The following is a 25,041-nucleotide window of genomic DNA, read 5'->3' as shown; positions in this document are numbered from 1 at the left end:
GACTCTAGGGTCCACATGCCTGGCTGCCTCCAAACCTACTCTGGCTTGTGAATGCAGCTTAACAGTTGCCACCTAACTTAAAAATAAGAAATAACTTCATCTTTTTGCTCTGGCCTAAACTTAGTGCACTACTTCTTCCATAGGCTCAGAAAGTGCAGTAACCTGTCAGAGGTACCTTGATGTCACTCTAGAAGCATGGTGGACATTTCCTTTACTTGGCAGATCCATACATCTTCAGAGGTGTTCTCTGGAAATAGTTTAAGAGAATCAGAACTATGATTATCACCTATCTGCTTTCTCCTGGACCTTTAAAGGCAATTTGGGTCACATTGTATGAACTTTGACAAGCCACCTGCCCTGGTTAGATTAAATATGTCAATTTATACAGTCATAGAGAGTATGTGAATTTATTTCTTGTTCTTATTTTAAACATACCAGAGGCCTGAGTTCAGATTTTCATTCTATTAATAGATGTGACAGATGATTTTTCATACTGATATTGAAATGAAGGAAATAGCTATTTGAGTCTTCAAATCCTAGAGTGTAATCACATATGGAGATAAAAATGGTCCATGATTTTTTTTTTTGGTCCATGATTTTAACACTGTTTTTGCAGAATAATATAATGTCCATCCTACTAAAAGACAACTAAAATATGATATTGGGATATAAACTGTGATTACTAGTATAAATAGACAATTACATTGCTTCTAAATACAAAGAAGCTCAGTGTCCATTGTAAAGAAACTAAGTGCTTATAATGACTTCAACTTAATGGTCTCTGTTTATCTTAGGTTCACAGATACAACTGCTGGCTCTAGTTGAGATCATATGTGTACAGTATGTCACTGAAATTTTATAGCTTAAGTCTTAAAGACTTCATGACAAATTACTACATGGACATCTCAACATAAATGATAGTGGAGTGTAATGCTCTAAATAGGTTGTGTTATGAAGATGTGAAATCCTCATATGGGTAAGGTAGAGCATAACTGAAAAGCTGTGAGTACTTCCCATGATTACTTCCCAGTGGCTTGGGGTATTGCAGGTGTGTTCTGATATACTTGCATTTCAGTCCACATCCAGTTTTGTTTTTTTTTTTAACATAGTTCAGTTGTCAAGATAGAAGTGGTATGGCTGCTCACAAATGATTTTGCATGGAGTTTTATATTATCATGCAAATCTTGTCTTGAAAGCCGTCTTCTGAACTCATCAGTGGTAAAGTAGTATATGATTGGGTCAAGGCAGGAATTCAGACTAGCCAGACACAAGGCAATAGAATGAAATATTAGAATCACCCTTCTGGCTAGGCAGCTTTTAATTTCATTGGACTTGACCAGGAAATCTAAAGGAAAACTGAAGTGATAAGGTGCAAAGCAAATTAGGAAAACTCCTGCACAGGTTAGAATCATCTTCAAGGCTTTCTTTTTCTCTCCAAGGTCTTGGGCCACAGGATATTTATCCTGCAGTGATAAAACCGTCTTCCAGGTACAATACAGGACAATCAGAAGAGGAGTGACAAAACCAATCAACTCGCCAACGGTCATCATGACAACAGACTGGGATAGATTGACATTCCTGGTAGGAAGATCCACAAAGCATTTGGTTCTGTTGCTAGGGGTGTCATCACTGCTTCGGAGGAGAGGAAATAGCAGACAGGCAAGGCAGATTATTAGCCAGCCAGCAATGCTGATGTATAGGTCATATTTCTGTTTACAGTCGTGGAAGCGAAAGGGGTAGAGGAGAAACCAAAATCTTCGCACACTGATGCAGACCAAGAAGTAGATGCTTGCATACATGTTGACATACTTCAGGTAGAAACAAAACATGCAGAGGCCAGGCCCAAATGGCCAGTCATGATTCAAGTAGTAAAAGATCCTCAGTGGCAAGGAGAGGACTTGTAGTAAGTCAGCAATGGCTAGGTTTATCATGAATATCACAGCCCGTTTGGTTTCTTTCATATAGCCATAAAATACCCACAAGGCTAATATGTTCCCTATGAGGCCTGGCACAAGAATGACAGTGTATGTCACTGCATAGATGAAGTATCGAAAATCTGTATTAGATCCATCTGTCCCAGCACATGTGTCATTAGCAGGCATGTTTCTTTCTAGAGAAACTGCCTTTGCTAAATGGTGGTTAAAAACCTAAATTTATAATCTACTGCTGGTCTTTCTAAAAGACTGATCATCGATGGGCTGGGGAGACTGAATATAGAATAACCTCCTTTTTATTGCATTGGTCTGGGCTTCTATACATGATTTGGGTTTTTTTCAAATAACTATCTGCATGTTTGTTTTGGATTTGTCTACATTAACTACATTGAAGTCTAATGTGCAAGCACAGATGACAAGCTGTTATAATTTTCCCTTCTTGTTTACTCAGTTAGAAGGCCTTCTGGGGCATCATAACAGTTGATCCTCTCCCATTTGATCATAAATGTGCCATATAGTAGCTCTTCAAATTCCCATATGATGACAGTCATCTCTTTACTGGTGTTTGGCAGGCTGTTTTTCTTTTTTTTTGGCTCACATAGAAGAAAGGTTTGCTTTAGTACTCAGTGGGTCCACAACTCCTCAGAGGTGATTTACTTGGATGGATCATCTTTCTGGGACTTTTTCAGGTATGTGTCGTAAACTAAAAAGTGAGAAACAAAGTCAGAGCTGCAAATGAAAAAAAAATTAAGCCAATTATTGTCTAGAAATTTTTGAAAAAAAAAGCCTATGTGTAGAAAAATCTATTACCTTTAATGGAAAGTTCTGATGTGAATGAGGGTGATTAGTCACAAGTTCCATAAGACACTTTAGAATCACAAGACAGTATAGCTAGAAGGAACCTGAGAAGTAAACTAGCCCCTTACTACTCAAAATGTGATCCATGAACCAGCATTACTGGAGAGCTTTTTAGAAATGCAAAAGAATCTCAGATCCCATCTGGGACTTGCTGCAACACAATCAGCAACTTACGAAGAACCACAGATGATTCTTAGGCATATTAACATTTGAGAGGCTCTGATGTAGACCACAGCTTCACCAACATCACTGATTGTCACACTCATCTGGGGAAATTTAAGAAAAATTACAACTTTCCTTAGATTTTCTGGTGTCTCCTCTAGAGATTCTGATTCAGTATTTAGGGCCTGAAATTTGTATTTTTAGAAAGATCCCCATATGATTCAGATATAGCCAACCCAGCATTTGTCCTTGAACCTTCATATAGGGACCACTGATTTGTTTCATATCTTCCCCAGATGTCTGAAAATTAGTGGGCAACCAGCCTCTCTTTAATTACTTGCAATAACAAGGGTCATTTAGTCACCTCTCAATTATCCAAGACAAAAGACTATGACATCAATATGGAGAATCAAAATCCCCAAAAAGTTGACCCAGCTAGGTCTATGACCTTTGTTCTAAAACAAATTTTAGCTTAGGCACTTGGATAGTTGCCTCGAGGCTGCTGAAATGCAGGAGGAGTTAATTGACTTTAAAGATATGTGGGAAGAACAAAAAATGAAGTAGGAATTATAAAACATCCTGCTTTGGATTATCAAATCCATGTAGATTATCAAATCCATGTTTGAAGTTGGCTTGATTCAACCCCTGAAGGAATTGTAATTGTTATTATTTTGCCTCAATTTCCTGGTAAGTAAAATAGCACATTTGCTCAAAGATACGATGCACACTTTATTTAAACGTGCTGATAAATAGTATGAACTATGCATTCAGATTGAAGGGGTTAAATACTTGAGATTTCTCAGATAAGGAAGTAGAGAGACGGTGTTATAAAATAAAAAGAAGCAAGACTGTAAAAAATAACATCGATGTTGAAAGAGTGGTTAAAATTAGAGGTTGTTCAGCTCCCAAACTGAAATACATCTTTGAAATATTTTCACAGGTAGTGATTTTGATTAGGCGACAGGCAAAATTAGGTGGCAGACCAAAAAGTTATAAGCCCTGGGTTTTCAACCTCCTTTTAACTACTTATATAAAAGTCATCACCTGCTAACGTCACTGATTAGAAATCAGAACTAAACAAATAAACATCCAGTCAACCTCTAATGAACATTCACCTCTCCTATCAAAACCAATGACTCTTAAATCTATATGTCAATTCTGAGCTGTAGCTCTCTTTCCAACTATATATAACACCTCTTCTTTTGGATATTTCATCATCATCTTAAAATTCAACATATGAAAGTGAAGCCATCTTTTCTATTTATTGAAAATATGTCATATCTTGTCAGATAATGTCACCTCTTTGATAAAAAATCTCCTAATGTCTTCTCATCTCACTCAGAGGAAAAAGTCCTTACAACAAATGGCCTATTTTAACTACATGATCTGGCCCCTGGTTACTCTTCTGACCTCACCTTCTAAGATTCTCCCCCTTGCACTCTGCTCCAGCAACTTTACAATTCTTGCTGTTAGGTGAACAGACCAAGAACCTTCCTGCCTCAAAGCATTTGAATTGGCAGTTCCCTGTACCTGAAATGCTTTAGCCTAGTTATTTATTTGTTTTAGTCCCTCGCCTCCTTCAGATCTTTACCCAAGTGGGTCCTTTTCATGAGGCTTTCCCTCATCTTCCTATTTAAAACTGCAGCTCACCTCCAACACTCCCCATCTCCCTTCAGTATTTATTTTATCTATTGCCAGTTGTAACTAACATACTCTTTGATTTTTACTTATTTATTTTGTTTTTTTTAAAATCTACTTTTTAAACAAAATTTTATTTATTTATTTATTTATGGCTGTGTTGGGTCTTCATTTCTGTGCGAGGACTTTCTCTAGTTGCAGCAAGTGGGGGCCACTCTTCATCGCGGTGTGCGGGTCTCTCACTATTGCGGCCTCTCTTGTTGCGGAGCACAGGCTCCAGATGCACAGGCTCAGTAATTGTGGCTCACGGGCCTAGTTGCTCCGCGGCATGTGGATCGTCCCAGACCAGGGCTCGAACCCGTGTCCCCTGCATTGGCAGGCAGATTCTCAACCACTGCGCCACCAGGGAAGCCCCTTTATTTTGTTTTTATATATTTTCCCTACTAGAATGTAAAGTTCATGAAGACAAGGATTCTTGTGTGTTTTGTTTACTTGCTATAAAACAGAACTGAGGACTGTGGAAGACACAAATAAGTGCTCAGTATTTGCTGAATGAAATAATTTCAGTAAATAAAATCAATATATCTCACACAAAAATCATCATCCCTCAAAACTTCAAACCAGATTCTGCTCCTGACTTCTTCATTGCTGTTAAGTTCACTAATGTTTTCCCAGGTTGTCTCAAAGTCTTGGAGGCATTGACTCTTTGTCATTTATTTTCCACTTCCAAACAAGTTAGGGAAGATAGCATACTATGGGGGAAGTAACATATGTTTAGGAGTCAGGATTACCTGGATTTAAATTCTTGCTCTTTTAATTAATAACTGTGTGACTTCAGGTATATCACTAAATTTCTCTGATTCTTTAATTTCTCATTGATAAAATGAGAATAATCATAGTACCTGACTTAGAGAGTCAGTGTGAGAATTAATTGAGCTGCTGTATATAATTTATTTAGCATAGTGTAAGGTACATAAGTGCTTAATAACTGATATTATTATTATTACTACTTTCTGCAACTGCGTTATTTCTCATAATATTATTCTTTAAATTTGCATTGTTTATACTCTAGTTCAGGACCTTATTACTTAATTTATTTCCCTATCCCTTATCATTTTCTACTCCATACTATATAATGCTGTCAGATTTTTTTTCCTTAAAATGAGCTCTTAAAAAGCATTAATGGATTCCTATTGCCCAGCAAATCACAAAATACAGTCTGGCGGTCAATGGCTTCCTTAAATACAGTGCCATCTACCTTTAGAATTTTGTCTCCCAGTGCTCTCCTAACATGCCCAGAACTCCAGCCAAACTGAGCTTCATACTATTCAAATTGACTTTTTCTTCCCCCACAAATAGCTTTTTTCATTTTTTCATTCTGCTACCTCAGCTTGGAATATCTTTTTTTGTTTTGTCTTGTTTTTTTGCATACCAGTACTACTTATTTGTGAAGATCTTTCTCAAATTTCCTGTTCTTCGTGAAAACTTTTTAACTCAACACTGTTGTCCTAACTCCTTTTTAAAACCGTCATTTATACCTCTTTTAAAGCACATACTTCTTCTGCTTTTTGGTTAGTAACTTATGTCTGTGTCTTATATATGCCTCTGCTCCCCTTTTCACCCCACTCCACCACAAGTAGGCCAGAAAATTGTTGAAGTCAAGGGCTGAGTTTTATATACCTTTATACCCCCCGGATCACCTAGAACTATGTTTGGAATATGCTGGGATCATCCAATATTTATTCAGCAAATATTTATTCAGCATTTGCCAGGTGCATGCTTGATACTGGAGATATAGGTGGTGGAAAAAGGCACAAGATCTCTGTCTTCTTAGACCTTATAGTGTAGTGAGGAAGAATGATAATTGCCGCACAATATGAAAAATGTGATCATAGGCAATGTACAGTGTACCCTAAAAGCACAAAAGAGGGAAACCAACTAAATATTAAGAACATATTTGCTTAAGTGATGTGAACTTAAAGTCAAGACTATCTTCCTGAAGTCTGTATTTTTCCTGTTGGTTGTTCCCTCACTGGCCACATTTTAATGCTTTTTCATCTGTATATCCTAGACTGCAAACTTGAAATGCTCCTGAATACAGAATCTCCCTTAATATTCTTCTGACTTCCTTCTGGGAGAGCTGGTAATGTTTTCCCTTTGTTCAGATAACATTATTTTCTAGTAGGAAAAGTTGCTTGGGATTGTTGGCAAGGCTTTCAAACATGGAAAAAAAAAAAACCCTAGTCAGCTGTGCTGTAATGAATATAAATATTCCTTTATCTAAGAGCGATGGACACAAAAGATGAAGGAGGCATTTTTTTCAGAGCATATTACTATTTTTTTTGAGATTTCCCTTTCTCAGGAAGGAATCCGTATTGTAGCAGACACTGGAACAGACTCCAATTTTAAATAAGCTATTTATTTGAAGGAACATGCCAGATTCCTTGAGCAAAATTTTTTCTTACTTCAGGAGCCTATCCTTACTTAATTTTACTCACTTCCTTGGGAAGAAGAAAAACATAAGAGAAAAAAATGAAACTGATGGCCTGAATTTAGCCTGATTTCCATCAGTATACAGGCCAGAAACAATTCCATATGTAGTTCTTGTGGGAAGTTAGTATTTTTATCTATGAATATTTATCTGTTTACCTGAACCTGAAGCTTCACTAAATTTTACTCATGATATGGTTCAAGAGTGTTTGCCAGCAATATTGTGTATTTCGTTGCTTATTTCTGGGAAAACCTGTTTCAAATGAATATCAGGGATAGTTTTCTGTGTTATTTTACTGAGACTTCTTAGTAAAATCTCAGCAAAATGTGTTTCTGTATTTTAATAAAGGAAAGTGAATTATTAAAATTATTAAAAGACCTAATTTATAATGGTGGTCTTTGAGACATATTAGTGGCAAGTAGAGACTATATTTTGGGATGTGGAGCTCTGCCCAGCAACCATCCAATCACAGGTCAAATGCAACTGCTTGCTCAAAAGCCAACTTTATTTTAGAGTTCTGGTTATGTACACACTTTAGTAAGCCAAGAAAAAGCAGACCTAGTGCTACAAGTGACTGCAAATAATGTGGGACAGAACAAGGAGTGTACATGTGTATGGGAGGCAATTATACCTTTATGATACATGAGTAATCACAAATATTGAATAGAAGAGAGCAGAACAATTTCTTCCTGATTCTGATCAGCACACATAGCAAATCTCAGGGCTTCTTTTTCACTTTTGAAAATCTTCAAAGTGAAATAATTTACAGTATTTCCAGAAAATCTGTCCAGCAACTATATCTAAGAGCTGACTACAGCTCAGTAAGCAAATACTTTAGAAAGTCTTTACCTGGTTAATTCTTCTAGGGAGAATGCTCCATCAGAATTTTTATTTTAAAGAGGGGTGGGGGGCTTCCCTCGTGGCACAGTGGTTAAGAATCTGCCTGCCAATGCAGGGGACACAGTTTCGATCCCTGGTGTGGGAAGAGCCCATGTGCCACAGAGCAACTAAGCCTGTGCACCACAACTACTGAGCCTGCACTCTACAGCCCACAAGCCACAACTACTGAAGTCCGCACACCTAGAGCTGGTGCTCCACAACAAGAGAAGCCACCGCAATAAGAAGCACATGCAGGACTTCCCTGGTGGCACAGTGGTTAAGAATCCACAGGCCAATGCAGGAGACACAGGTTCGAGCGCTGGTCTGGGAAGATCCCACATGCCGCGGAGCAGCTAAGCCCATGTGCCACAATTACTGAGCCTGCACTCTAGAGCCCATGAGCCACAACTATTGAGCCCATGTGCCACAACTCCTGAAGCCCGCGTGCCTAGAACCCGCGTTCTGCAACAAGAGAAGCCACTGCAATGAGAAGCCCATGCACTGCAACAAAGAGCAGCCCCTGCTCATCACAACTAGAGAAAGTCCATGTGCAGCAATGACAACCCAACACAGCCATAAATAAATAAATAAAGAGAAGGGTGTTCTGTATAGATACCACATCTAATCATGCTCCCAACTTCTCTTATCTCTGACATCTATGATTCCCTGATATGCCAGCTCCATGAAGGGAGGAAATACCTATATGTGGACAAAGAAGTTATTTAGAGTTATTATTTTGCTAGGAAGTTTCACTTAGCTGAGTCTAAATGTCTCTTCTGAGATCTGAAGCACATTTCCTCTTCAGCTGATTCTGTATCTTGTTACTCTGCTCTGAGTAATACGCTTTTAATTACTCGGAGAAAGAAGGAAGGTCATCACTCAATCTCACATCAGAGTGAATAATGCCCAGTCATGTTGCCTTTCCTCAGATATCCTAGTTCGCAATCATTTCATATCCCACAGACCAGCACATGCCAATTGGTATTGGGAATGGGTTACTGCAGAAGTTGTTGAAATCTGTACTGATAATTAAAAATTACTTTAGCCACTATCCACTTTCTTGCTCCTACCATCCATTAAAAAAAATTAGTCAGTTTGTTCTTACACGGCTCCCACCTCTCAGGGTCTCCCTCTTATCCACATGATTTATAGGTGTCTATTTTTATTCTTCCCTTTTTTCTTAAGCAGGACTTCTCAAAATGTGGTCTCTGGGCTAACATGGTGTATATAATAACTTTGTATTCAAAATACAAGTAACCATTTTACAAAGTTCCATTTTACACGTTACATTTAAAATATTTTCACTTTGTAGAAGTGATGAGAAGATCACAAGTTATGTTACAGTGGGAAAACTGTACGTATTTTCTGTTCTCACTGCTGACACGGCTGTGGGGATTTTCCTCAGCTCTTTTGAATGTCACCTTGTGTCTCAGACCAGACATGAGCATTTGGACAAGAAGAGAGATTTTTTGTAAGGAAACTTATAAGCTTCCAAGCTTACATAAAATAAACTAAGGTCCAAGATAATCAGGTCCTTCTGGCCCTTTTCACTTTTTTGCAGTTCTTTTTCTTGCAATTTTCTCTTTGAGAGTGTACCCTATCCACTGCTTCAAAGGATTAATAGTCTGTGAAAGTGGAGGAGTAAACCAACCTTAAGGGTTCTGGTAAAAAGAGCAAGGGTGAAGTGGAAAATTAAACCAGTCTCTAGGGCCTCAGTCTGGAGCTGGCCTTGATTTGGGGTGTAGGTAGCTACCTAATGTGGTGTAAATTCATGGATTGCCAAAAGGCCCTCCTTTAAGAAAAAAGAAAGGAAAAGTCCTTTCCTACTTGTTGGCTGAGGCCCAAACTCCTTTTTCTTAAGGATAAGCCTTTTGCCTTACAGGGAGAATTTAGACTTGGAATTTCAGCCTCCCACCTTTAAAGATGGAGTGCAGTAATTTAAACCTGGTAACTTTTCTTGGGGAATGTCAGTACCTCAGACAAACTCAGAATTTCTGGATCGTGTGTAATAGACCTCAGAGCTTTTGCATCCTTTGTTTTTCTGCTCATTGTATCAGATCTTTCTGGTCTTGGTGCTCAGTGGTTTCCCCCCTCTCCACAGTTACTTGTGTTTTACTTATAATTTGGAGCCATTTTCTCCACACTATATTATCCAAGGTGTATAGCATTTTGTTTTTAAAAAGCAAAGCATAATATGGAAACCTCTCAGCAGATACTGGGGTCTTCAGAAACTGCATAAAGAATCCTGATGGAAAATTATTTAAATTGAATTTTAAATACTAAAATGCAAATGGCAAAAAGGAATTGTTTAGCCCTCAGTAATTACCCTAAAAAGTACTCATAGAGCCTTCAGTAATTACTCTGAAAAATTCCCAGGGAACATTTGATATCCAAAGAACAAGACAATTAATCTAATAAAAGGGTGGTGTCTTGAATTTTACTTTTTTCTTTTTTTAATCTTTTGGCCTCACTGCACAGCATGTGGGATCTTAGTTCCCCGACCAGGGATCAAACCTGCGGCCCCTGCACTGGAAGCACAGAATCTTAACCACTGAACTGCCAGGGAAGTCCTATTCTTGAATTTTAAATGACAGATAATATATACTGTCCTTCAATCAGGCTTTAAGGGAGGCATAAGAAAGGGGTACAAGACACTGAACACTGTTATCCCAGATGACTGAATATAAGCCTCCCCTAGTGGTGGTTTTGTTTTTGCTGGACCTGTTTTATTTTATGGCTCTTGGTAGTATGTTTTCTCTCAACAGGTTTCTAGTTGGTTACTTCTCAATCTTCGACCATGTTTTCTATACTTAGAAAGTGGATCCTATAAATTAATCAAGATTCTTACTTCAAAAAATAAGTCCCAAAAGTCCTTTAAGTCACTGTCTAAAGAGTAACCACATACCAGGAACCATTACTGTGGTCCTACAGTTCTCCTTCCAGCATCAACAACCCTCCTGACTAGTAGAAGCAAACTGAGTCTTCTGGAAACTCTTGGCTCTTAGAGGTATTTTTCTGATTACTGACACTGAAGTGTCATTGAAAAAGATGACTGTATTCCTTGACTAATTTTCCACCAGTGATGGGAATGCTGTGACAGGTGCATGGCCCTTGGCTTAAGTGGAAGCAGAGAGGGTGGCACATCACTGCTAATGTTTCTTCTTCCCAGACTCTCCTTTTTTATAAGCCACCACATTTGAGAAAAGAGCTATGACTCTAAGGTGTTAGGAGTGGAGGGTTCTCTTTCCCTGGATCTGTCTCCAAAAGGAAGGTTATAGGGGGTAAGGTGGGGAGAGACCTAGACTAACCTCAAAGACCCTTGTGCTAAATCTACTGTACCCATTGTTCCAAGAACCAGGTAATGACATATTCACTTGGAGATCACTCTAGCCCAAGTCTAGAATAAGGATGCCCCAGGTATGAAACATCAAACATCAAATTAGATTGTAGGTCCTCACCAGAACTGTTGTCACAATTGTCTGAGATGACATCATATACATATTGATTGAAAAGAGGTTGTGAAAATTGTCATATGGGACCCTTTCTTATGACACTCTGTTCATCCCACACTAATGTTTTAGGTACTAGATTCACAAAGACCGAGAAATTTTACTCTTCTCTAGGACAGGGCTGAAGTGTCTTGAATCACAGACCCCTTCTGAAGTCAAACCTGGCATTATGTTAGCCTCTGGAGCTTGATGCATGTGCAATATTTGACTGGAATTTTGTGTATTTGTTTTTACTGCATAATGCTCTGTTAGTAAATAAAATAATTTTTCAGTGAGTATCATTATTTGTAATATTTGGGTCATTTCTGATGACATTTCACTGGAGTGAAAGGTAATATAGTTCAAGATTGGGATATAATGAAGGACAAGCCAGTGTTGTCCTTCATTGACCTTGTTCTTTGGCTTTAAAAGCAGGTATATATCGGGACTTCCCTGGTGGTGCAGTGGTTAGGAATCTGCCTGTCAATGCAGGGGACACGGGTTTGAACCCTCGTCTGGGAGGATCCCACATGCCGTGGAGCAACTAAGCTCGTGCGCCACAACTACTGAGTCTGCGCTCTAGAGCCCGTGAGCTACAACTACTGAGCCCGCGTGCCACAGCTACTGAAGCCTGTGTGCCTAGAGCCCATGCTCTGCAGCAAAGAGAAGCCACCGCAATGAGAAGCCCGCGCATCTCAATGAAGAGTAGCCCGCGCATCTCAATGAAGAGTAGCCCCAGCTCGCGGCAAGTAGAGGAAGCCCGAGAGCAGCAACAAAGACACAATGAAGCCAAAATAAATAAGTAAATAAATAGATAAATTTGTTTTAAAAGAAGCAGATATGTATCATCCACTGTTTTCTTGCAGTCTGTAGTATGAGTTGAAAAGTATCTAAGAAACTCAGAAAATCCTTTCTTCTAAAGTCTTTTGCAGACGTTCCTACAGAAGGACTATGAGCTTCTATTCTGTTTTGACTCAAAGGATAGAGTGTCATCTTCTACCTAAAATGAATAGGCAAGCAAGTAAAGAATACCAACCAGCAATTGCAAGCTTTTTGTACGTTTCCAGCATAGTATCAGTAACACTCAGCAATATTTCAGGAGGAACAGACATTCATATTTTATCTCTGTTTACAACATTTTGACATGAGCAATAGCTGTACTTCCTTTCTATTATGTTAAATATCACAACTTTATTATTTTAGACTAACATATTTCTACAGATGTCTTTATCAGATACAGGTTGAAGCATATCATGCATTTGTGCAAAATCCTTCAAATATTCACACTTTGATGATGTAAATATCTGACATTCAAAGCTCTATTTTCTCTCTTGAGCCCAATCTCTTATTACACTCTTCCAAATGCCCTAGGCTTCCACCATGCCAGGCTGATCTTGAATACATAATGTACCGTTTAATGTCTCCCTCTCTTTTAATTTAGTCGGAATGTCTTCAAGGTCCAGTCCCCCATCCCCACTTTCCCACTTTGATAGAAAAATTCTTGATAGAAAGGAGAATTTCTATAATCTCATTTCTTCCTCCAAGACTCTCTTGAGTTCATCCAAATTGGAATTAACTCTCCTTCCTTTGACTTCCCACAGCATAGTGCTTATAACTCTATTATAGTCTGATGTGTTTCATCCTGTCTGATAGTATAGTTAGTTGTCTATATAACCACTAGATTGTAAGCTTTTTGAGAGTAGGAACTCTGTCCTAATCATCTATGTATTTCTCACAACACTTAGAACAGACCTGTACTAAATGTTCATTGGTAGACCTTTAGTAAATGCCTGTTAAATTTGAATACAAATGTCCCTGCAAGTCTGTAGAATATTTTTTCCAATTATCCAGTTCTGTATAATTTTTGAAATAGGTCACTTAAAGGCTCTTCAAGTTATAAAATCTAAAAACATATTTAGTAATTTCTAGCTGTTGTTTTAATCATTGATATTGGCTACTGCAAAGTATTTGGAGATTACAAAACCACTTTTTAAAGAGTTTTTCTTTTTTATTTGCTGAGAATCACATCTGAATTATTTTCTGTATGAAGTTGTCTTTTTTAATAACAGGAAAATTTGCTCTTTCTTATTGGTCACCTGCCAATGGATAAAATAAGTGCTCTGGATGCCATACCATTGAACTGATTACAATTTCCTCCATGGTTTCCTCAAAACAATCAAATGCATTCACTTAAGTGTTTGGGAATCAAATTGAAGAAATTTCAGAAACAATCAAAAAGAAAATTCCTCCTTCACAGCAACTGTGGCCCCCACAAGCTCCATGCTCACTTAACATTTAAAAAATTATTCAACTACAATTTTACCATATTTATCTGCAAGCTCTGAACTAAGGCAGAGTACACGACTCAAAACACACTCATTGCCTTTTTAAAAAATCTCAACTTTTAATATACATTTAAACAGCCACATTGTAATGCAATCAAACGAAGTGCAAATAAAAGGAAGTCAGGTTTAAAAAATATTACCCTCCCACCATGCACACACACACACACACCAAAATGGAGAAGAGCACACTTCTTTGTGGTAATGTGGTGCTATTTTTACTTTTTTTTTTTTTTTACCACCACCTGCTACCTTCTTATGGCAGGAAATGACAACTCCCTCCCCCACCATAGCCAGGGAACTCATCAACTACTGAAAGTGTGTTGAACAGGCACTTGTTCCCAAAATCTGCAGTTGGGAAAATATTATATTTTGTTCCTATTACATTTACCTGCTGGTTTGCTCACTTTTATCTCTGACATAAGCCAATTGCTTACCTCTCTCTCTCATTATCTACTCGGAGAGTACAGCTGGACTTCTGGATACCTAAGTAATTTAGGCATAAGCTTACTATTTATTTATTTCCAATGCCTTTCCCTTAAATGTAGCTTGTGAAAGGCTAAAGAGAGAAGGTACTTCTAAACCAAAACTGATGATCGTAAATAAAAGGATTTTTTTCAGTGAATGGCATTATTTGCAGTATTTGGTTAGGTTTTTGATGACTCTTTATATCACTGGATTGAAAACTAAGTGACTAGCCACTTCTTGAGATTCATTGCAATTGAGTTCATTGCATTTTCTTCCTGTTTTATTTGTAACATTTTAACAAGTGTTAAAGCAATGACATTTAGCTCTAAGAGATGGCAAAAAAAAACCTTGAATTCAGATGTTCCCCCACCTCATACTTACCAACTTAAGTGTATGTCAGGGTAAACAAGATTGGAGAAACAACTCTTTGACAGTTTGGAAGGCCAATCGTTTGTTTCAATGATTGACATCAGTGACAGAGTAATTGTGAATATGAGAAATATGGTTATTTTTTATTTTAAGATGATCATCAAATGGTAATGTGCTTCCATCATTTGTTCGTGATCTATCTAACTGTCCATCGATCATTTCAACAAGGCTTCACAGACGGGATAAAAGGAAGGTTGAAACAAATGGCTAGCAATCTTAAGGGCAAATTTATCTAAAACTGGGACCCTTCTCTTTCACTGTTCTTCCCAATACTGGGTACGTCACTGATGCACTAATAACTCAAAGTTTTGACTTTAAAGTTTTCTTTAATCTCCTTCCTCCCTCTGTCCTGTTCCTCTTCTCTTCCTCCTATTTAGACTGAAACTTCCTCCATCTGACCTTCTCTGCCACACTGTTGTTATCTACATTGTTTTTTCCTTAGTTCTAGTTCTATCTATCTGACTTCCTTATTACTCTCACAACCTCTTCAACTATGTCATCAACATGTCCTACATAACACACCAAGGTATTCATCTCTGATAAATTTCCTTTGCCTGAGAGGATGAATTGTATTCTCTATGTGAACTTATTTATCTGGGAAAAGTCACACAAGAGACACAATACAGCACACCTGCACACACACACACACACACACACACACACACATATTACCTTTCTAGACTCCATCAATGAGTTGAAACATTTAAGACATTGGATTCCTCACAGTGATAATATTTTTTTAAAATAAAGTTATTGGAAACAACAAGGCAGAACTACAGTCAATATCTTGTAATAACCTATAATGGAAAATAATCTGAAAAAGAATATATATATATATTCTTAAATCATATTTAATGGTGAAAGACTGAATTCTTTCATCCTAAGATCAAGAGTAAGTAAATAATGTCTGCTCTCTTTCCTTCTATGCAACGTTGTACAACTTTCCAGGGCAACCAGGCAAGAAAAAGAAAATAAGGGATCCAGACTAGAAAGGAAGAATCAAAATTATCTTTATTTCTAAATGACATGATTGTCTATGTAAAAAAATACAATGCAATCTTCAAAAAAAAACTACCAGAACTAATAACTGAATATAGCAAGGTCTCCAGAAAAATGTCAATAAAGAAATATCCACTGTACATCTATGTACTAGTAATGAACAGTTGTACATTGAAAATTAGAAAAAGATAACCTTTACAATACCATCAAAATATGAAATACTTAGAAATAAACCTGGTAAATGATGTGAAAAACACTGTACACTGGTATTCACAAAATCTTGCTGAGAGACTAAAAGACCTAAATAATGGAACAACATATATCAAAATAAATAAATAGATAGATAGATAAATAAACAAACTTATCAGGAAGCAAGCAATCAAATGAGTTTATCTTTCCTAAGCTGTCACTTTGAAAGGCTATAGGCTTATTCCAATTACATTCCTTATTGCTCAGGAAAATTTTGGAACTCTCCCTTAGAATTGCACTCAGAGTCTGCCTCACATACTTTAGAATAATCCCTGTGGTGAAAAATCTTTGTCTTTTAAGGGTAGTTGAATTTTGGAAATAGTCAAAAGCCATTCAGAAATAAGTCTGAACAGTGAAGTTAAGGATCAAGTTAAACATGCCATTTTTGGCCAAAAGCAAGGTATGATAAGGTATGACCATAGTGTGTTATGACATATTTTTCTTGATTAGCTCAAATCCAGTCTCAAAGATAATTTCAAAGAACAAGTTATGAGACTATTTGGTGAAACACAGCATCACTATTGTAAGCATATAGCTTCACATTTGAGGGTGACATTTATTCAAAAATATAAATAGTGATGTATTTATTTAAATTAGTAATAGCAAAGGCAATTTAGTGTCATGAAAATAATATCAGATTGAGAGTGAGAAGACCTGAGTTCTTGTTTCACCTCTGCCATTGAATATCTGTGTAAGCTTGAGCAAGTCAATTTATCTGGGCCTCTGTTTCTTCTTTCAAATGTGTAGGTTAAGCCAAATAACTTTTAATAGCACTTCTAGCTCTAATATTTTGTCATTTTACTTCTGGGTTTTATTCATTTTATTTTTATTTATTTTTTTATTTTTTGGTGCACCACGTGACTTCCAGGATCTTAGTTCCCCGACCAGGGATTGAACCCGTACCCCTTGCAGTGGAAGCACAGAGTCCTAACCACTGGACTGCCAGGTAATTCCCCTATGTCTGGGTTTTAAGTAGTCCTGGCATTCCATGTCATATATATGTTTTCATGTACATGCATTATATAATTATTGTATAATATGCAAACATTTTATAAATAATGAGGCATGATTTGTAGTTGGCAAGAAAATGGACTCTGGAGCCAGTGTTGCTGTATTCAAATTGAGGCTCTGCAACTGACTAGCTTTGTGACTTTGAGCAAGTTACATAAACATTTCTACATCTCAATTGCCTCATCTGTAAAATGAGATAACAGTACGTTCCTCTATGGGTATTTAATGAGTTGTTACTTGTAAGATTCTATACCAAGTGCCATATAAATTATTAAATAAAATGAACAAATTCTTAGCATTTTAAACAGTGTAAAATAATTATATGTATGCATAAATGCTGTCACTAAAGACTGAATGCTGGTTAATGTCTCAAGGAGGAAATCATTTAAACAAATTACATAGATTACAAGTTACATACCTATTAATACAAATTACAAATTGCATACTTATTAATACAAAGGTTTTACTGTTGTTGCTCATCTTGTTTAACTTTTTTTGTTGTTTGCTAGTTGTATTAGTTGAGTATTTCTCTTTTTCTCTCTTAAGCCTGAGGTTTTATCTTGACTATGGACTTTCATGGTTATTAATAAATGAAAATGCATTTGAATTTCCCCTAGTTAATTTGAATTTTACATCATGAGTGGGATTCAGGCTCAACCAGCACTTTCATTTGTTAATACTTCCAACGGAAGTATAGTACTTTAATTGAGACAACAGATATTTATTCCACAGAAGACAACAGAAATATATCAACTGTGTAACCTACTCCACCTATAATTAATCACAAATGTACGTGTGTTACAAGCATAATATGTTTTGGACTGATGCCTAAATTTTTCTCCTTGTCTCACTGAGCTCTCCAACTATAGTCATCCTGTTTACCTCAGGAAAAATTTCAAGTGATCTTTAGAAGAGGTTCTTTCTCCTTTTACGAGAAAGTGCAACTAGAAAGAAAGGATGGAGTGGCTTCAAGTTCGCTTTCATATATCCATAAACCCATACACTAAATACTTAAGTTAGACATGCACACATTCACATGCAAAGGATATTTTAACTACAAGGTATTGTATTATTTATTAAAACCCTGACCTCATGGTTAGGAATATAACTGAAAGTGACCATATTTAGGGGTTTTTTTTCTCCATGTTTTAGTGATCTGCATAGCCATTTTGCTCATGGTTTTTCATTATATAAGTTTCAGGTGTACAGCATTATAATTAAAAATTTGATACACTACAAAATATCACAACTACAAGTCTAGTTACCTTCCATCACAATAAAGTTGACCTTCTTCATCCATTTCACCCACTCCCCCAACCTCCTTCCTTTCTTGTAATCATTAATGTTTGCTGTATCTATGACTTTGTTTCCATTTCATTTTGTTTTTTTGTTTGTTTTTTTTTTAGATTCCACACATGAGTGAAATAATAAGGTATTTGTCTTTTTCCATCTGATTTATTTCACTTAACATAATATCATCAAGTTCCATCCATGTTGTCAGAAATGGCAGGACTTCATGCTTTTTTATGGCTGAGTAGTATTCCATTGTGTGTGTGTGTGTGTGTGTGTGTGTGTGTGTATAATCTTTTTTAATTGAAGTGTAGTTGATTTATAATATTATATTACTTTCATGTATACAACATAGTGATTCAATAGTTTTATAGATTATACTCCATTTAAAGTTAGCCATAAAAAAGAATGAAATTTTACCACATCTTTATCCATTCATCCATTGATCGACACTTTGGTTGTTTTCCTATCTTGCCTATTGTAAATAATGCTGCAATGAACATTTGTGTTTATATATCTTTTCAAATTAGTGTTTTCATGTTTTTCAGATAAATACCTAGAAATGGAATAGCTGGGTCATATGGTAGCTCTATTCTTAATTTTTTGAGGAATCTCCATACTGATTTCCATAATGGCTGCACCAATTTACATTCTCATCAACAGTGTAGGAAGGTTCTCTTTTCTCCACACTCTCTCCAACATTTGTTATTTCTTGTCTTGTCAGTAATAGTCATTCCAACAGGCATGAGGTGGTATCTTATTGTGGTTTTGGCTTGCATTTCCCTGATGATTAACGATGTTGAACATCTTTTCATGTCCCTGTTGGCCATCTGTATGTCTTCTTTGGGAAAAAAAATGTCTATTCAGATCCTCTACAACTTTTTAAATCAGATCATTTTCTTGTTGTTGAGTTGTGTAAATTATTTATATATTTTGGATATTAACCCCTTATCAGATATATTGTTTGTGAATATCTTCTGCCATATAGTAGGCTGCCTTTTCATTTTGAGAATAGTTTCCTTAGCTGTGCAGAAGCTTGTTAGTTTGATGTAGTTCCATTTGCTTACTTTTGCTTTTGTTTTCCTTACCTTTGGAGTAACATCCACAAAAACATCACTAAGACCCATGTCAGTGAGGTTACCACCTATGTTTTCTTCTAGGAATTTTATGGTTTTAGATCTTATACTCAAGTTTTTAATTCATTTAGAGTTAATTTTGTATGTTGGGTAAGATGGTTTCCTTATTTTGCACATGGTTTTCCCAACACCATTTATTAAAAAGACTGTCATTTCTCCATTGCATGTTCTTTGCTTGTTTGTTGTAAATTAATTGTCCATACATGTGAGTTTATTTCTGAGCTCTCAGTTCTGTTTTGTTGATCTGTGTGTCTGTTTTTGCACCAGTACCATACTGTTTTGATTACTACAGATTTGTAGTATAGTTTGAAATCAGGGAGCATAATACCTCCAGTTTTGTTCTTTCTCAAGGTTGTTTCAGCTGTTCAGGATCTTTTGTGGTTCCATACAAATTTTCGTATTAGTTATTCTAGTTCTGTGAAATATGCCATTGGAATTTTGATAGGCATTGCATTCAGTCTGTAGATTGCTTTGGGTAGTATGGACATTTTAACAATATCAATTCTTCCAATCCATGAGCATGGAATACCTTTGCATTTATTTGTGTCTTCTTCCATTTTTTAATCAGTGTCTCATAGTTTTCAGTGTAAAGGTCTTTCACCTCCTTGGTTAATTTTATTCCTAGGGTTTTTGTTGTTTTTTTTTTTTTTTTTCTTTTTTATTGATGCAATAGAAATGGGATTTTTTTTTAAATTTCTCTTTCTGATAGTTCACTAATAGTGTATAAAAACACCACAGATTTCTGTATATTGACTTTGTATCCTGTGACTTTTGTGAATTCACTTATTTCTAACAGTTTGGGGTGCAGTCTTCAGTGTTTTCTATATATATAGTATCATTTCTTCTGAAAATAGTGACAGTTTCCTTTGTTTCCAATTTTGTTGCCTTTAATATCTTTTTCTTGCCTAATTGGTGTGGCTAGAATTTCTAATACTATGTTGAATAAAAGTGGCAAGAGTGGAATCCTCATCGTGTTCTTAATCTTAGAAGAAAAGCTTTCTGCATTGAGTATGATTTTACCTGTGGGTTTGTCATATATGGCCTTTATTGTGTTGAGGTATCATCCTGCTATACCTACTTTGTTGGGAGTTTTTATCGTAAATGGATGTGAATTTTTTTTTCAAATGATTCTTATGCATCTATTGAGTTGATCATATGATTTTTTACCCTTCATTTTGTTAATGTGAAATATCACGTTGATTGATTTGTATGTGTTGAAACATCCCTACATCTCTGGAATAAATCCTACTTGATCATATACTACAAAGCTACAGTAATCAAGACAGTATGGTACTGGCACAAAAACAAAAATATAGATCAATGGAACAGGATAGAAAACCCAGAGATAAACTCACGCACATATGGTCACCTTATCTTTGATAAAGGAGGCAAGAATATACAGTGGAGAAAAGACAGCCTCTTCAATAAGTGGTGCTGGGAAAACTGGACAGGTACATGTAAAAGTATGAAATTAGAACACTCCCTAACACCATACACAAAAATAAACTCAAAATGGATTAAAGACCTAAATGTAAGGCCAGACACTATCAAACTCTTAGAGGAAAACATAGGCAGAACACTCTATGACATAAATCACAGCAAGATCCTTTTTGACCTATCTCCTAGAGAAATGGAAATAAAAACAAAAATAAACAAATGGGACCTAATGAAACTTCAAAGCTTTTGCACAGCAAAGGAAACCATAAACAAGACCAAAAGACAACCCTCAGAATGGCAGAAAATATTTGCAAATGAAACAACTGACAAAGGATTAATCTCCAAAATTTACTAGCAGCTCATGCAGCCCAATAACAAAAACACAGAAACCCAAACCAAAAATGGGCAGAAGACCTAAATAGACATTTCTCTAAAGAAGATATACAGATTGCCAACAAACACGTGAAAGAATGCTCAACATCATTAATCATTAGAGAAATGCAAATCAAAACTACAATGAGATATCATCTCACACCGGTCAGAATGTCCATCATCATAAAAACTAGAAACAATAAATGCTGGAGAGGGTGTGGAGAAAAGGCAACACTCTTGCACTGTTGGTGGGAATGTAAATTGATACAGCCACTATGGAGAACAGTATGGAGGTTCCTTAAAAAACTAGAAATAGAACTACCATACGACCCAGCAATCCCACTACTGGGCATATACCCTGAGAAAACCATAATTTAAAAAGAGTCATGGACCACAGTGTTCATTGCAGCACTATTTACAATAGCCAGGACATGGAAGCAACCTAAGTGTCCATCGACCGATGAATGGATAAAGAAGATGTGGCACATATATACAATGGAATATTACTCGCCATAAAAAGAAACGAAATTGAGTTATTTTTAGTGAGGTGGATGGACCTAGTGTCTGTCATACAGAGTGAAGTAAGTCAGAAAGAGAAAAACAAATACCATATGCTAACACATATATATGGAATCTAAGGAAAAAATAAAAGGTCATGAAGAACCTAGGGGCAAGACAGGAATAAAGACACAGACCTACTAGAGAATGGACTTGAGGATATGGGGAGGGGGAAGGGTAAACTGTGACAAAGTGAGAGAAGGACATGGACATATATACACTACCAAACGTAAAATAGATAGCTAGTGGGAAGCAGCCACATAGCACAGGGAGATCAGCTCGGTGCTTTGTGACCACCTAGAGGGGTGGGGTAGGGAGGGTAGGAGGGAGGGAGACGCAAGAGGGAAGAGATATGGGAACATATGTATATGTGTAACTGATTCACTTTGTTGTAAAGCAGAAACTAACACACCATTGTAAAGCAATAAAAAAATATAAAATAAAATAAAATAAATCTTAAAAAAATAATCCTTTTAATATATTGTTAGATTAGATTTGCTAACATTTTGTTGAGAACTTTTGCATCTATGTTTATCAAGGATATTGTCCTGTAGTCTTCTTTTTCTGTGGTATCCTTGTCTGGTTTTGGTTTCAGGGTAATGTTGGCTTCATAAAATGTGTTTGGAAGGATTTCCTCCTCTTCAGGTTATTGGAAAAGTTTGAGAAAGATAGGTATCAAATCTTCTTTGTATACTTTGCAGGATTCATGAGTGAAGGCATCTAATCCTGGACTTTTGTTTGTTGGGAGATTTTTGATTACTGTTTCAATATCTTTACTAGTAACATATCTATTCAGATTTTCTATTTCTTCATGATTCAGTGTTGGAAGATTATATGTTTCTAGGGATTTACTGTTTGTTCTCAGTCATCCAATTTTTTTGCCATGTAATTGTTCAGAGTAGTCTCTTATGATACTTTGTTTTTCTGTGCTATCAGTTGTAACTTCTCTTTCATTTGTTTTCTTTGAGTCCTCTCTCTTTTTCTTGTCTAGCTGAAGGTTTGTCAATTTGGTTTATACTCATGATTTTTTAAATTGAGCTTAAGTGTTAGGCATCTATTAGTCATGTCCACTTCTGATTGTTAGATATCTAGGCTGGTTTTTCAGTAATGCACTTCTTCTAAGAATAGGCATCAAGACAAAGGAGCCAAAAGCAAGAATAACAAACACCACCCCCATCTCCAAAATCTGTTCTTAACCTACATTCATTGACTTTTAAGCTTAGTAATCAGTGAATAGATGCTTGCCTAATATGCATGTGAGTCACCTACAGCTACTGTAATCTTCTTTTTTAGCAAATGGCATCCCTTTTCTCAACAAACACATATTATCCTCTATTGTATGACTAGGGTGGCCAATGTGTGCTGAGTGATATATCTATATCTATATCTATATCTATCTATATAATTTAAACTGATTCTTCCTTTTGTCTCAGGCTCCAATATGACTCAATGGGATATTATTAATAAAAATCACATTCTACCAAATACTCCATAAACCACAGCTTTTCATGTTCTATAAGATTACAGTTATTGACTGAGATAAATGTAATTTAACTGGCCATTACCTGGTAATCTATCAAGTGGACCAGATGTGGGACAGGCTCTCATTGCCTGCCCAGGGCCCACAGAGTGAAAGAGCACTCTTTTAGGGATGATACCAAACGAGAAGTCAAGATAATATTTTAGTACGTACTGTTTTCTCCAGTGTTGGGGAAATTCTTTAATCAGAGCAATAGGGTCCCCTGAAGAAGCCATAGGGAATCTGGCTGGTTTAATTCATTCATGCCTGAAAGAACATAGAAGAACAGTGATCAAATGCAGCGTGAAGAAGATGCTCAGGAGGACTGGAAAATTTCAGCAAGTAGATGCTGAGACCCCAGAAACAGATTACCACTGGGCAAAGGAGAGCGTGAAAAGAGTTACACTTAGCCCTTAGTGGTAGCAAATTAGGGTGAGTGGGAATCCCTTTACTACCATCTGACATCTCCTTTTGACTTAGCAGCTTTTGGAAAGGGTGAGAGTGGATAGGGATATCAGTGGCAGGGTTCACAGTCCCTCCCTGGTCATAAGGAGCTCTTCATTATAATGAGCTAGCCCAGGAAAATCTCACAGCTTATAGTCAAACTCAACACAGTTGGAGTGTAGAAACTGATTTTTTCTCAGTTAGGGATTTTTCTGAGTTCTCATGACCACAACTGTTTAATTAATTAGTGAATACACATGGAAGGAGACCCAGCTGGCCACTGGCTGTCAGCACAGCTGGTGCTAAGAAGATAGACTAACTTCTGTGCAAAACTACCTTACAGGTACCTTTGCAATGCTTATAGATGGCTTCCTATGTGTGGTGATTTGAGGGCATTAAAAAACCACACTCCACACCTGCTCCTCTCTGCTTCACTTTACCCAGGGATCTCTTGCTCAGGCTTGCCACTTTGCCTGAAATATACCATTATAGATTCAATCCTTTAAGGCACTTTGTCTTTAAGGCACTTTGTCTCCAAGAATCGCCTATTAAAATGAAACTACTACAAGGAGGATTTTCACTTTAACCCATTAACTGTAATCAATCAGATAAGGTAGTTCACCTTAAAAAGTGAATGTGATGAAATATAAAGAGAGATACGTTTTACTTGGTAGAAGAAGGGACGTAAAGGAATGTAGAGGCAGATAGCCTTAGGTGGTGCAATATAGCAGGATTACCTGAGAAGCCAGATTGTATCATAGGTTTTGGCAGAGAATTCTACAAAGGGGAGAAGAGGGCAGGAAAGATAGAAGGCAGGCAACTAACATAGCAGCTATCACCTAAACAAATTTGCTTCAAACCAGTCATTTTAACAATCTTTTCTCAGCTAGATTGCCAGCTCCTTGGGGAAGGGGATCCTTTCAAAGAGACCAGAGTTCAAATGCCAGGTTCAGTTGGGGAAAGTCTCTCTCTCTCTCTCTCTCTCTCTCTCTCTCTCTCTCTCTCTCTCTCACCCCTCCCCTCTCCCTCTCTCCCTCTCTCCCTCCCTCCCTCCCTCCCTCTCTCCTCTCTCCTTCTTTCTCCCTCTTGTAAAATGGTATAATAAGCAATGCCTACTCCTGGGGTGTATTGTTAAGATTACGTGGGGTATCGCAAGTAAAAGCCAGTAAGACCATGCTTGACACAAAATAGATGGTCAATACACTTTATTTGTCCTTTACTTCTTGCCTCTAAGACAGCAAATAGCGTGCTAGGCACACAGGAACTTCTCAATATATGCTTTAAAAGGACCTGATGAAGAAAATTAATGGTGAAAATAAAGTAGGCTAAAGTTCTTT

At 36.9% G+C, this 25,041-nt stretch overlaps 1 protein-coding gene across 1 annotated transcript; it reads right to left on the bottom strand.

Annotated features, from left to right (window-relative positions):
* Positions 1-1,100: 1,100 nt before the first annotated feature.
* GPR174 (G protein-coupled receptor 174) lies at positions 1,101-2,102 on the bottom strand. Its single transcript, XM_036839148.1, has one exon. It carries the CDS (start codon positions 2,100-2,102, stop codon positions 1,101-1,103), a length of 1,002 nt encoding a protein of 333 aa, XP_036695043.1.
* Positions 2,103-25,041: the final 22,939 nt, after the last annotated feature.

Source organism: Balaenoptera musculus, chromosome X (assembly GCF_009873245.2).
Source record: "Balaenoptera musculus isolate JJ_BM4_2016_0621 chromosome X, mBalMus1.pri.v3, whole genome shotgun sequence".
Classification (NCBI taxonomy): domain Eukaryota; kingdom Metazoa; phylum Chordata; class Mammalia; order Artiodactyla; family Balaenopteridae; genus Balaenoptera; species Balaenoptera musculus.
This window is presented reverse-complemented; position numbering and strand designations above follow the sequence as displayed.